The 13,408-nt window shown below is 39.4% G+C and overlaps 1 protein-coding gene across 1 annotated transcript in view; it reads left to right on the top strand.

The window, feature by feature from the left end:
- The first annotated feature begins 904 nt into the window (after window positions 1-904).
- The window catches only part of TRA2B (transformer 2 beta homolog (Drosophila)), a 13,994-nt gene continuing 1,490 nt past the window's right edge, over window positions 905-13,408 (top strand). The window contains exons 1-6 of the mRNA XM_010286114.1: window positions 905-1,042; window positions 5,106-5,268; window positions 6,059-6,247; window positions 7,506-7,621; window positions 8,833-8,916; window positions 12,738-12,797. Coding sequence (XP_010284416.1) covers window positions 5,236-5,268; window positions 6,059-6,247; window positions 7,506-7,621; window positions 8,833-8,916; window positions 12,738-12,797 — 482 coding nt within the window. The 5' untranslated portion in view covers window positions 905-1,042; window positions 5,106-5,235. The remainder of the gene's footprint in view (window positions 1,043-5,105; window positions 5,269-6,058; window positions 6,248-7,505; window positions 7,622-8,832; window positions 8,917-12,737; window positions 12,798-13,408) is intronic.

Genomic DNA, 13,408 nt, shown 5'->3' with positions numbered 1-13,408 from the left:
AGGAGGGACCTTAGTTAAGTCACTTCTTGTTGATTTTTGGCTAAGTATGTGGCTTACACTGCAAAGTATTTTGACTTTCCTAATGCTAGAATTCATTAGTAGATATTCAGTTCATCCACTGTGCATTTGCTATTAAATACAGGCATAAATAGAGAATTCAGTTACTTAGTGCTAAGTTAAACTGAATTGACTTGAATCTGTTTATAAAATAGGGCATTTAGTAGATTCAATTCTTGAACTGCATATATAGTAAAAGTCCACAAAACATTTTTTTTCTAGTTTCAGTTTTGGCACTAGATTTTATCCTGGAGTTTTTAAATATTCTTCATCCTGTTCTTTTTCTATTAAGGTTAATGTTGAAGAAGGAAAATGCGGAAGTCGCCATTTGACAAGTTTTATAAATGAGAATTATTTGAAGCTCAGGAATAAGTGAAGCTGAAATTTGAAAAAAAAGAAAGTGAATGCATGCTAATTATCAGACCAGAAGTCCCACTTGTAGAATATTGAGCAATTTGTGTGAAGTGGGGAAGATGAAAGAAGTCAGAATTTGAAACGGAAGAATGAAGAAAAGGAATAAAAATGAAGTTAAGATAAGAAGTAATCTGGAATCTGAAAGCACTACGCTAAGTAATTACTAGTCTGTTTATGTGTCCCTGTATATTTTGCTAAACATGCATGCATTATCTGTTTAATAGCAAAAGTATATGCAGGGTAAAGAAGTGTCTACCAGGGAAAAAAAAAAAAAAAAGAAAAAAAAAAAAAACTTCTTAAAAATCTAGGCAGTTCTAATGCCAACTGCCCGGACACATAGATATGCATTTTTACCATTTATTTCACTGGAGCTTGTTTACAGACCTTAGGTAAACGAGAAATTGTGTACAAATTAGGCTTTCAATATCTGCGTGCAGGAATCCCGTTCTGCTTCCAGAAGCGGAAGTGCTCATGGGTCTGGCAAGTCGGGGAGGCACACCCCTGCAAGATCTCGATCTAAGGAGGATTCCAGGCGTTCCAGGTCAAAATCTAGATCCAGGTCTGAATCCAGGTGAGTTTACTTCTTTTACCTCTTCCTCCTCTTCGCAAGTCAGATGATTGTCAGAGGTGAACTGAAGTCCAGTTTAGCCCAGTTCTGTTTCCAGAGAGAACTGGTGGTCTGTGGACATTAATTATTAAGGGGCCTGTGTGGTTTCAGGATTTGAAAAGCTGGACTATCAAGTTAGATCTCTCTACAGCTTTTTCTAAGAGGTAGTCGGCTATGTAGGCTTGTATCTGCTGGTACAGTTTGGAGGTGGCCTGCCTTTTTAGTCTTAGAATAGAGGCTGGTATCTGAGTGTGAAGCATTAGGAACTCTAGATCTTGGCTTTTCTGTGCATTAAAAGAAATAACATGCATCAGCAAATTTTCCATTTTAGGTCACATTAATGTATTAAGTTTTCTCACTAGAAGCAGTGACGTTTCTGGAACAGTTAACAGTATATTCCCTGAAAAAGAAGCAGTAGAGATAAATGTGAATTTCAACAGACATCTGTCTGACCTTTTAAATACATGTTTAGTTAACTGAAAATGAACAGGCTGGAAAGCTTTAAATAATTAGACAGCTTTCCCAGCTCTCCAAAAAAGTCCTGGAGAAAGTAGCTTGCTTACTGTATTTGTTATGTGGCAGCGCAAATGTACGCTATGAAAATGTCTTTTTGCACTGCATTCCCTATCCGTATACACATCTGCTAAACTAGCTGTGTGCAGTGACAGAATTCCTCTTGAAACTGTTAACAGACATAACTGAGGCATAAAATAGGCTGGTAGTCTAAAAATAAGACTATAAATGTCACTGCTAGCCACTTTTCATTGGCTTTACCAGGTGTGTTATGTAAGCGGTACATACTTAATAAAGAATGACTAGAGAGGCAACAAAACCTCTAAATCGGTGAATGATGTTATTTTCTTAAGAGTCTAGATAATTGGGTGCTGGCTACAGAAATGAGTATGTTGATAGCTCCTTTACTCACTTGTAAGCGTTCAGTTTAAAAAAACCATGGGCTTCAGCAGAGGGGTTTCCAGCTGAGCTGTTCATAATATACTTTTTTGTGTATAAGCAATGGATCAGGCTTGCCAAAGCCTGAGGGTCTGGCTGGAGGAAGGATGACAACGCTGGAAGACATTGCGCTGTTAGCAATCACCCATGATGGAAAACACTATCAAGTACTGTGTTTAGGTGTCCTTGCAAGATCAAAGTGATCAGTTTTAAAGGCTTTTGTGAGAAGGGAAATACTCAGGAAATTTTGGCAGCAGAGGAATGGTCTTGTTTCTTCTGTGTACTTCAGGCACAGTCACAAGTGTCAAATCATGCACTTGGCAATCCCTGTAGCACAAGAACAAAGATGTCAAATTAATAAATACTTGGTAGAATAATACTGCGTTATAGAGTATGAAATGGGAGTGACCTCTGGAATTGCTGGTAGTGCGAGACTCATAAGACGGCTCGGGGAGGGTCCTGTCCAAAATCCTGCTCAAGGCAGAGTCAGCTCTGGGCTCAGACCATGTTCTCAGGGCTTTATCCAGTTGGGTTTTGAAAACCTCAGGGGTTGGAAACTGCACAACACCTTTGGGAAACCTTTTAATTTAAAAATAACAAGCAAGTCGGGACCCAGCCCAGCACGTCCTTCTGCACCTTAATCCATAACCCCTAGGGCTTCCGTACTCCCTTAAAAGTACTGTTTCTCACTTGCAGAGTAACCATAGTACTGTGTAACAATGCAATTGCAAATTGTATAAAATGCTGGAAGAAGCAAATACAAGATCTAGAATTTATGAGAAACCTGGCAAATAATTTACTCTTATAAGAAATCACCCTTTAAATAATACTTTGGCAACTGACTTTTTACTTTTTGATGAACAAAAGTAGAAGCTTATGACTACCACGGCTTCCTGAGCATTTAACAGCTGTCTTGAAAATGCCTGTCTCTGGAAATACTGGAAGTATATTAGCTGAGTTAGAGTGTGTTCATTAGCAGATTTGGACAGAATTGTGTCAAGGCACATATTTAGAACCAATATACTTATATCTGTTTTCAGTGCCGTCACACGTTTGGATCACGAGCAGGTCATCTAACTCTGGCTTTTGCCAGAGAAATAACCTTGTGAGAACTTTCATATTTCCTGGCAGTTTCTATCTCAAATGTATTTTTCAGTTACCAGCTTTATAAATTAAACTTTGATTTGGGAACAAATCTGTCTCCTGGCGTATTTATCAGTTGGGGTGCGGATATACTTGGTTTAAAAATCTGCTTTTATTGAAGTTTTCAGCAGCAGCATAGCAAGCTTGTTATCTTTGGCTGACTCTGAAGTCTAAACAATTCTTAACCAAGAAATAGGGTTTTCAGCTGTGGTGGCTTTGCAGTGAAGGAGAATAATGGCAATATGACATTTAAGGCAGTAATATAAGCAATGCCTATTTAAAATAAACCTTGTTCTATCACATAATGGATTGCCTGCTTTAGAAGTGTCCAGCTCTTGTTTGGTGTAATGGGTGCATTCCGTTATCTGGAACATCAGTTCTGTGTTTGCCTTCAGTTTTTTTTCTATGTCAGTGGTTGAGTGTGTCAGTGGTATGCATGCGTTGAACTTTTTTTTTGTTATTATTATTTCTGTCTGTCTTTACTGTCTTCCGTGCCTCAGGGAAGTTATCTTTTTTTTTTTTGCTTTCTGTTGCCAAAAATAATTCTTCCTAAATACGTAGCTAGAAGTGTTTGTAATGGGACATGCTGAAGTAATTTCTCCTGGACATGTGTATATTTTTCTAGTTGAGGAAGACAGAACTTAGCTGGCTCACTTCTGGAGAGGTTGAAGGCATTTTTTAGAAGGAGGCCTGTAACGTTACAGTGTGTATATCGTGCAATTTGGCTGTCTGGTGACACTGAGTGAGAAATCCTGACTCTGGAAGAAGCTGTTAAATGCTCAGGAGTAAAAACAGGTTCAGAGTAAGAGCTTAATTCATGCCAGCATAGTGGTTGTGTTACTGTGAAACACAACGGTGGCTTGTGGTCTCAGTCAGTACTTGCTACCTTGGCTTCCACAAGCTAGAGGAAGGACACTTAAGACACAAACAAGTCTGAAGATTAACAATGTATGACAAAGAGCCTTTAAACTGTTTATTGCACTTCTTAGCCTTGCAGAAGTTTTCTTTGTAGTTGTGTGGCATGCAGATAGTGACTGCCGTCAGCAGGCCAAGCTCCGGTGTAATATTCCAGTTTAAGTACCTGCCCAGCTTTTCAATGAAGATTGTCTGTGTTGGGAGGGCTGAGGATTTAGCAGAAGGAATTGAAGTGTTTCAGGACCTCATTTCCACGCACCTAGTCCTGTCAGGAAACATTTCTGAGACTGTTCTGAGGAGGCCTGGTCTGAAATCGGTGACAGCTTTGCCTAAATACACTTGAAGTGTGAACGTGTAAACATTCATGAACAGCTAATGTGAAATAACTGTTGAAATACCAGAAGGTAAATCAGCCTAATACAGCTTAATTTCTTCAGTTGTATTAAGCTCTGTTTCAGGGGCATTTGCCAGACTTCTGGGCTTGTAATTATGCACTGTGTAAAAAGTGTATTTGCTTTTCAGTGTCACTGAAAGCAGTGCTATTCTGAGTGCTGGAATAAGCAGAAGTGTGCACCTCTGCAATCGTGTATGCTTTATGTTGTCATATTTACTCCTGTTCCCTTTTTCTGTCTTTAAAAGAAAGCCACCCCAGCTACTTTACTTAAATGCTACTGTAAATGCTGTGAATATTCCAAGCATATACTGTGTCAAACCAAGATACCCTTGTTAGAGAAAGTTAAAAGCTAGTGAGGAATTAAAAGCTAACTTAAATGGATGTTGAGGTTCCTTTTCTGCAGTAGAAATACTCTGAGAGCATACGCAGTAATCTAATTGTAAAGATTTAGCGCACAGTCCTTGAGAGTAGTGACTAAATTCATTATAGCTGAATCATGTGGTACTGCAGGTTTTTAGAAAATGGTTATTTGGGCTTTTTGTTTGTGAAGATCTGATGTATTTTTGAAGGGTTAAAAAAACCCAGCCCAACACTGTACCTTTTTTCTTTTGTTTTTTTCCTCAGATCTAGATCAAGGAGGAGTTCCCGTAGACACTACACAAGATCACGCTCTCGTTCCCGCTCTCATAGGAGATCCAGAAGTAGGTCTTACAGTCGGGATTATCGGCGACGACACAGTCACAGCCATTCACCCATGTCTACTCGCAGACGTCATATTGGAAACAGGGTATGTCTGTTACAGAAGTAGGTGACTCGTACATAGTCCTGAATAAATCCCGAAATGACTGAATTAATTCAGTGACAGTCTGCTTTCCTGCTCAGGTCTCTTTAAAAGAGGTGTCTTAAATCAAAACCTATTTAAAAAAGATGTCTAGTTTGTCTGGTTTTTAACAGACTAGTGTTAGCAGTGCAGCAGTGTTAGTAGTGCAGGCTCTTGTTACTATACCTGCTGTAATAAATGAGTGAATGTCTGCAGTGAAGGATGGGGGTAGAATTAGGAGGGAGAAATATTTGTCCTGTTCTTGAGTAGAAAGCCTGGAAAACTAAAACGTTTCATTAGAAGCTGTTTTGATGGTGTCTTCATTAAATGAGCATGCAAACCACCTTGCTTTTAGCTGCCTTACAGGCTGAGGTGGCTGACGGTGGTGTGGTTCGTGCTAAAGTTGATAACTTAGTGATAACTAACACAAATGATGGTGTGATCCAGGCCTCTGTGTGTATCTCTCCCTGTTCAACAGTCATCGGCTAGACCTTGGAGGGAGAACTCTAAATACTGTATCTGTTCTGTGCCATATCTATAGTTTGTACGGTACCCTGAGAAATACAAAGTATTTTTGTGAAAGGGGGTTTGTGGGTTTGATTGTTACAGTGTCTATTAGCAAGTTAACCCAACTTGAATCTCAGCAGTTTCTTTTGTTGTTGTTGTTTTAGCTTGAATCTCTGATGCTCACAACTTGTAAAATACCTCGTATTACAAATACAAGCAATTTTATTCTAATATCTGTCCCTTCCTTTAGGCAAATCCAGACCCCAATTGTTGTCTTGGCGTGTTTGGATTGAGTCTGTACACCACAGAAAGAGATCTGAGAGAAGTTTTCTCCAAGTATGGTCCAATTGCTGATGTTTCCATTGTGTATGATCAGCAGTCTCGACGTTCAAGAGGATTTGCCTTTGTGTACTTCGAAAACGTTGAGGATGCTAAGGAGGTAGGTTGGGGAACAGAATGTATGGCATATTTGCCATGTTCTCAGTTGCTGGGATGTATATTCTGTAACAGGATCTAGCCTGGCGAAACTCAAGGCCTAAAAGATACTTGGTGCCTCATAATAGATGTCAGAGTCTTAGTTCAAAAGATATCTACTGTGTACCGGAGGAGAGAGGCATGAGTACTGATCCCTCTGCAGGCTGTAATTCACAAAAGCAAACTTCAGCCTAGCCATAGTGCAAACTATGCCAACAAGGAAAAGCAAACAAAACACAGGCTCTCTGTTTTAATGATGAGAGTTCCTTCCTAAGCCCACATGTGATCTTAAGGTTTAATAACAGGCATGGTCAGGGTGGACCAGCCGGCCATATCGGAGCGCTCTGTAGGAGTGCTCACATGCATTCTGCTGACTTCTAGTGCTTCAGTCTGAAAGTGAGGTGGGGAGGATCTTTTCTGAAAATAAGAGGCCAGGCAAATGCACAGTGGCTTCCTGGTTCCTGCAAAACCCTAAGGGATTCAATAAATTAAAGCAGTTTTAATACCATATAACAAATTATGGCATTTGTGCTTACCAGTGCTACCGAATGAGCAGGGAGTTCTATATTCAGGGCAGCCATTGGAGAGCAGTGTGCTTATGGGCTGTAACTAGGCTTATGTTCTGCATAAATTCCACTGCTTAAAATTTCTAGTGTCATCTTTTCCAAATTTGGCATGAAGACTTCCATGTGAGGTTGGAGCTTTGGATGTAGGTACTGTTACTTGGCAGAAGAAAACCAGTGCTTTTGGCTTTTTTTATTTGAGATTTACTTATCATTCAGATATTCAAGGTTATAGTAGGTTTTGAGATTGTATTGGAGGGGGGGAAAAAAACAACATAACAGTGCGCTCTAACTTCTGAATGCCTTTCTTAATGTTGCTTGTTGGAGTAGCTACATCTCCCTACATCAGCATGTTCAAAGGTTCCTCTTAATCATGTTAGAAACAGAGATACTGACCCAGTTGTTAAATTATGCTCTTTTCAGGCTTTTTATGCCATATGATTCACGTTTTAAGTGGTTACTGAAGCTTATTACCCAGCTGTCCTAGAACATATTAGAATTTAGGTTCAGTGTAATGTACAAGGCATAAGTGAAACTTGGATGCACATCCTAACTTGAGCCATTTTAGGACTTCTCTTAATCCTTGAAGCAGTGTTCAGAAACTTGTGTCAGTAATAAAGTTCATACCTACAACCAGTTGTATTTTATCACACTGCTTAGGCAAAGGAACGTGCCAATGGAATGGAGCTGGATGGAAGAAGGATCCGGGTAGACTTCTCCATAACAAAAAGACCTCACACACCTACCCCTGGAATCTATATGGGAAGACCGACTTAGTAAGTTACCTATGTGTTTTTTTTCTCAAAGCCAGTATGGCATAGGATTAATTGTGTCTTGTGTTTTGTTAAAAACCGTTCTGTATCCCCTCCAAGAGACCTGATTCTTTGTGTTTTCCCTAGTTTACCAGGCTTTTGCGTTAATGCAAAAAGGTGTTCACTTGCTTCTGACTTGTGTGCTGTATAGCATGTGGATGTTTCAGTACTAGAAACTGAAATAGAGAAATCGCTGTTGACGTCTGATTACATTTGGTTTTTTAAATCTCCTTAACAAAAGCTGTGATAACAGTGATGTGGTTATCTAGCAAAGCTTCTGAAAACTAAAAAACCTAATAAAGGAGGTTCTTCAGAACTAAAAAAAAAAAGGGGCAAAAAAAGACTACATGTGGACAGCCATCAGTAGTAATGCATATCTTTAGATAGGGGTTAATTTATACAGCAGTTGTCAGTGACTGATCTGGGGTCAGCCTGGATTACAGTGAGCAGAAACCTGTATTCCTTAGTAGCGCTGCCCAGACATGAGCTATGTAAACACTTAAAAGTCTATAATAAGATTTTTTTTCACAATTTCTAAGTTTTTTCACTGCTTCTGATTAATGAACGTTGCCCAATGTACTTTCAAACATTAATGGCTTTTGCAAGCTCAAGTTCTCAAGGGTATATTAACAAATACTAATTGAGCAGCTGCATGGCAGAGTTTGCCCTATCCACAGAGTACACTTCTGACTTAAAGATGCCAAGAATGTAAATTGTTTTCCCAAGTCATTTGCCAGTTTTCCCAAGACTTTCAGCTTACAGTATTGGTGGTCATGTAGCTGATACTGTGTTGAGCCTGCAAGTAAAGTTTTTTAATGGGAAAGTTCTTCCAAAAGGAGCTTTCTGAGAGTTCAAAGTGAATGAAGAGTTGTCACAGAATGGAATTCCTCGTGTGCCTGTGATATCAAAAGGTTAAGAGGTTTCAGACCAAGGAGGAAAGTAGCTGTCTTAAAGTGCAAGCATTTTAAAAAGCAATTATTTAAGTAGTTCTGTTCCCAGCTGCACTGATTGGAAAGTAGGAGTGCTCACAATCATTTCAACTGTGAGGACATGAGTTAATAATATAACCCAGTTGAAACGGTGTGTACTTGATTGATGGTATGCCTACTGAAAAGCACTGCAGACAATATTAATGGTTTATTTTATTAAACGTAATTCTCTTTCACTACTTGTAGTGGCAGCTCACGACGACGAGATTACTACGACAGAGGGTATGATAGAGGCTATGACGATCGTGATTATTACAGCAGATCATACAGGTGAGGCAATATTTGTAATATTCGACTGCTTTTTAAACTGCTTTTTCCTCCACACCTCTATGTAGGTGTTAAGCAGCTCATCCTACATATGTATGCCAAAATATTTTTGTACTCGCTGTCATTCTGGAATCCTACTATGAAATCCTTACCAAAATGACTGCTCAGTACAAATCAGATTGGGAAATAATTTGCGATGTTTAACCTGTGGCATGAGGTAGTCCATAATGCTTTTTTAATCTGCATTAAGTTTTGGGGAAAAAAGTATCTTCCTTATACTGTCATTTTAAAAGAATCTTTTGTTGATTTATCTGTTAGCATTACAAAATGGTGGGAATACAGGTGCAGATCCAATACCTGAGTTTGTATTGTAGTGCCAACTTACATTTTGAGTGTAATGTAGTAGACAAAAAGCAGGAAGTTTCAGTGGTCCCCAAGTAATGATTCTGGCACCTCAAATGTTGCCAAAAATAAGGCATTGGGGATTGGAACATTACCTGTACTATTTTGGACATTTGCATGAAAAGCCTTTTTCAACATCAGGTTGGATGTATGTGTTCTACTTGAGAGACTTGCACCTCCTGCCTTCTTCAGCCTAAACTTCCGTGTTCGATAGCACAGTAGTTAACTTCATTGAAAGGGGTGACTATTCAGGTGGCAATACACATTGTCAGAGGGCTAGTAAAGGTCATACAAAAGCTGTTGAAAACATGGTTGGTATGGAATTGGTTTTGATGATAGTTAGAGCAAACTTGAATTCTGCATTTTTCCATTAAGACAGCCAGCAGGACTTACCACATGTGAAATCCTCACAGTTTGTTTGGACACTATAAAGTTGGACACAAAGACAGTAAAAAATTAACTGTTAGTAATTACTAAATGTATCTGCAGAATCCTGTAGCACTTCCTGAGTTGTTTGCCTAGCTTAAATGCGTGAGCAGGGGGGTGGATTTACGATTGTTCCCTGAAGGGCAACCATGTGTTCATGGAAATAGATGAATTCAAGTTGCATTATCGCATTATAGCTCAAAGACAAGGCAAATACTAAATTCTGTGATCTTAGCTTTCAGTGTGTTCTTCTGTTGCTTTCTCGGTGTAGAAGAAAATATCTTTGTTCTTATACTGATAGTTGTCTGGTCACTGCTGGTGATGGAGGGTAGTTATCTCTTCCCTCCCCTCATACCCCTTTCAGCAGCTTTTTCTCCTTCCCAGGCTGTTGCCATTGCTTCCAGTCCTGTTTCTTCTTTCGCTGCCTTGCTACTGGCATTTACATCAGGTGCCTTGCTTCTGCAGCGCTTCAGTGCTGCTGGGGACAGGGAGGGGATCAAGGTGCTCTACATCATCACAGTCAACACAGGAGGCACAAGTGTTCTTCTGACACTTCTGGGAGGTAGTCGTTAGGGTACTTTTCTGCCTCTAACCACCTATTTTCTTGAAACATCAGTGATTTGAATGTTTTGGAGAACTGTAGCAGCTAAAATCAGAAGTTGATACTGGGTGTATGAGAACCAAGATACGTTGGTTTTCACCTTGCCAGCACCTCTATATGGGCTTTCTTATGAAGTAGATGTGACCCAAAGCAGTTTTTTGACCAAACTTCCAGTTTCTTTCAAAGCACAAGGTACAAAAACTTACTCAGGATAGTTAACATAGCATCATCTCAATATCCTAAAAAATAATGAAGGCTAGTGAGTAAATTAACTGAAGCAGCTTGCCAAAATCTTGGGGAACAGAAAAGTCTTGCAACATGGCTCGCTAAGCAGTCTGAGTGGTGCTTCTAGCTCGCTTCTCCCACTTTTTGGTTTCTTTGTATGTGGTTCTGATGTAAACCTATCAAAATGGCAAAGGCACCTAAGGACCAGCAAAAGATGGGGGGCTGTGCAGTGTTTGGTGAGAGTTTCATGCCATCGATCTTTCTTCTTGCATTTCATGGTACAGATTTCCTTTTTCATAAATGGTCCTTCGGGCTTTACTGGTTGTCCTTGAAATCTGTTGTTTGTTGCTTGCGTGTTCTTAAAATGTCATTTATTCCTTGTTTAGATTATGACATGACCCCAGGTCTTCAGTGCTTGCGTTACCTTTTTCTTTCCTGCTAGTGGACAGGGGCTCAGATGTTTCTAAAATGTTATCAGAAGTTGTAATTACATCAGTTCTGGGTGCATGCTAGTGAGAATGGTTGCAGGCTGTGGTAGCGACTGAACATGAAGAAGAGTACGTGCATTAGATGAGGAAGAGCAGACTAGTAAGAAGTGATGTGAGAAGGTGGACTGCTTCAGTTTGTGTACTAGTCTGAGTGTAGCATATCAGAATCCGTGGCCGTGCTTCAGTCCAACACTTTGAGGCAGTCACGTGCTGGGTGATGTTCTGACCTTCCTACATGCTCTCCCATCCTCTGTCTGTTGTGAACTAGGGCTTTGGGGTGGAAATACTCAGAATATTGACAATTTCAGCAAGGTTGATAGCCATTTCCTATCTTTAAAACAAACAAACCAACAAAACCAAAAAACAACCAAAAAACCCCACACACCCCAATGTTTTAAAGCTCACTGCAGAACCTTTATAAAGTCTTTTCATAGCAGATATTGAAAGGGTGAAAGTAAGCCACAACTGGTTTGTGTGTGGCTACTTTTAAAATATCATGGTCTGCCCAGGTTAGATACCTACTTCTTCACCCTGCAGATACTGGTTGGTTGAGGGAGGGAGAATGGTGTTGTGTATGTTGTGAGTGCTTCCTTGAGGTAAAAAAAAAAAAAAGAATTGTTAAAGATGCAGTAGAGCATTACATACTAGTACTCCACCCTAGAAAATCAATTGGTAACAATTACTTTGCATTTTCCCTTCCTTGCCCTCTGTGCAGTGAAGCCTTAAGGCAAGTCCAATTTCAGATGGGAATTGTCCTGTTAAAACTTTAATTTCTCCTCATTGCTGTGGGATGTTTAATCTTGTCTGGAAAAGTATCTGTAAACTAAAGAATAACCTTAAAAACCTTAACTTGCACACTAGCTATCTACCAAATGGCGAAGACTTAAAAATAAAATTTAAAAAAAAGGAGACCTACTGATTGAAAGAGTGGTGTAGTGTTTGGGGGTTCTTTGTCCTTTCTATGATTTATAGCCTTTTTGAGCTGCTGTGAGACATCTGTGGCAGGGACTGTTCCATAATCCAAACTTGATTTATCTCTTCCTGGTCATGCTTCACTGTATGTAAATCTGTGGAGCTACCAGCCTAACTACTTAATAATATTAAATACTATAATGTATTGTTTCAGTTCTAGGCAGCTTCTGTGTAAGGAGAAGTTGTACCTTAGGTCTTAAATGCTCTTGTTTAAACATTATTGTGAAGTGTTAAAATGCAAGAGTGTGTTGTTTTTTTTTTCTTTTTCCCCTGCCTCCACCTTGGAATCAAGCCGTTTTTCCTCAGGATGGTGAATTGATCTTGCTACTTAAAAAAAAAAAAAAAAAAAAAAAAAAAAAAAAAAAGTTTGCCTCAAGTGGGTGAGCATCTGAGAATAGAAAGGGTCTTAGAAGCAAAGGCTATGTACTGATGTCAAAATGCTGCTCGTTGGAGGGTGTGACATTGTAAAAGACAATATTGGGTCAGCTGGAACGTGAGTCCTTTTAGCTGCTCCTTGACACAGAGTTTAGCCAACTCATTCCAGGAATACACAAAAATGAATGTAACAAAGTAATTTAGCATTATCCAGTGTAGGAACCAATGTATTCTTCACATCCTTTTCTTATGCTTGATGGTGGTTTTTGCTCGTACAATGAACTTCTTGTTTATTTTTAACATTTTGAAAAGTCATTCTGCTTTTGTATTCACAGAGGAGGCGGCGGCGGCGGAGGAGGATGGAGAGCTGTTCAAGACAGGGATCAGTTTTACAGGTAAGATAGGAAAGCTTTCAGTGTCTGGTTAACGGTGGAAATGTTCTTATACATGACATTTTTTGAGTATTCTATGAATCTAGTCTAGGATATCTTTAAGCACATTAACAGAAACTGATGCTGAGTATTTGCAGCTCTCCAGTTAGTGGTGCAATTCATTTCAAAGATTTCCCTCATTGCTACATAATGGGATGAGGTTAGTTTAGGGACAGGTTAGTGCAGCTTTGCATAGGAAAAACCTGTGATTTATGCCAAGTAGTTATGTCCTGAATGTTTGGGTATTTTTTATTAGGGGATTAGTAGAACTAGGCAAGGAAATGCAAAACTTGGGAGTGCCTGGATTGGAGGGGTTTGGGGGTGGGGTTGGTTGAAGCAGTGACTGCTACTCAAATCAGCTCTTTGTCTCGGAACAGATAATACAGATTCAAAGTTAAGGTGTGATTTGGCTTATGCTGCTTGTTTGGGATGCTTTTGTCGTGGAACACTAAAATTACAGGTAGTCAAATTGTGAGTGCAAAAGAGCTTGTTCCTTTTATTAGTCATAATAAATAATACTCCTATTAGTCAGAATAATACTATTCTGACCCGGTAATAAAAGGAGCATTAAGAAA

Source organism: Phaethon lepturus, unplaced genomic scaffold, assembly GCF_000687285.1.
Source record: "Phaethon lepturus isolate BGI_N335 unplaced genomic scaffold, ASM68728v1 scaffold39784, whole genome shotgun sequence".
NCBI classification, from domain to species: Eukaryota; Metazoa; Chordata; class Aves; order Phaethontiformes; family Phaethontidae; genus Phaethon; species Phaethon lepturus.
The sequence above is the reverse complement of the archived record's forward strand: the minus strand, read 5'-3'. Positions and strand labels throughout refer to the sequence as shown.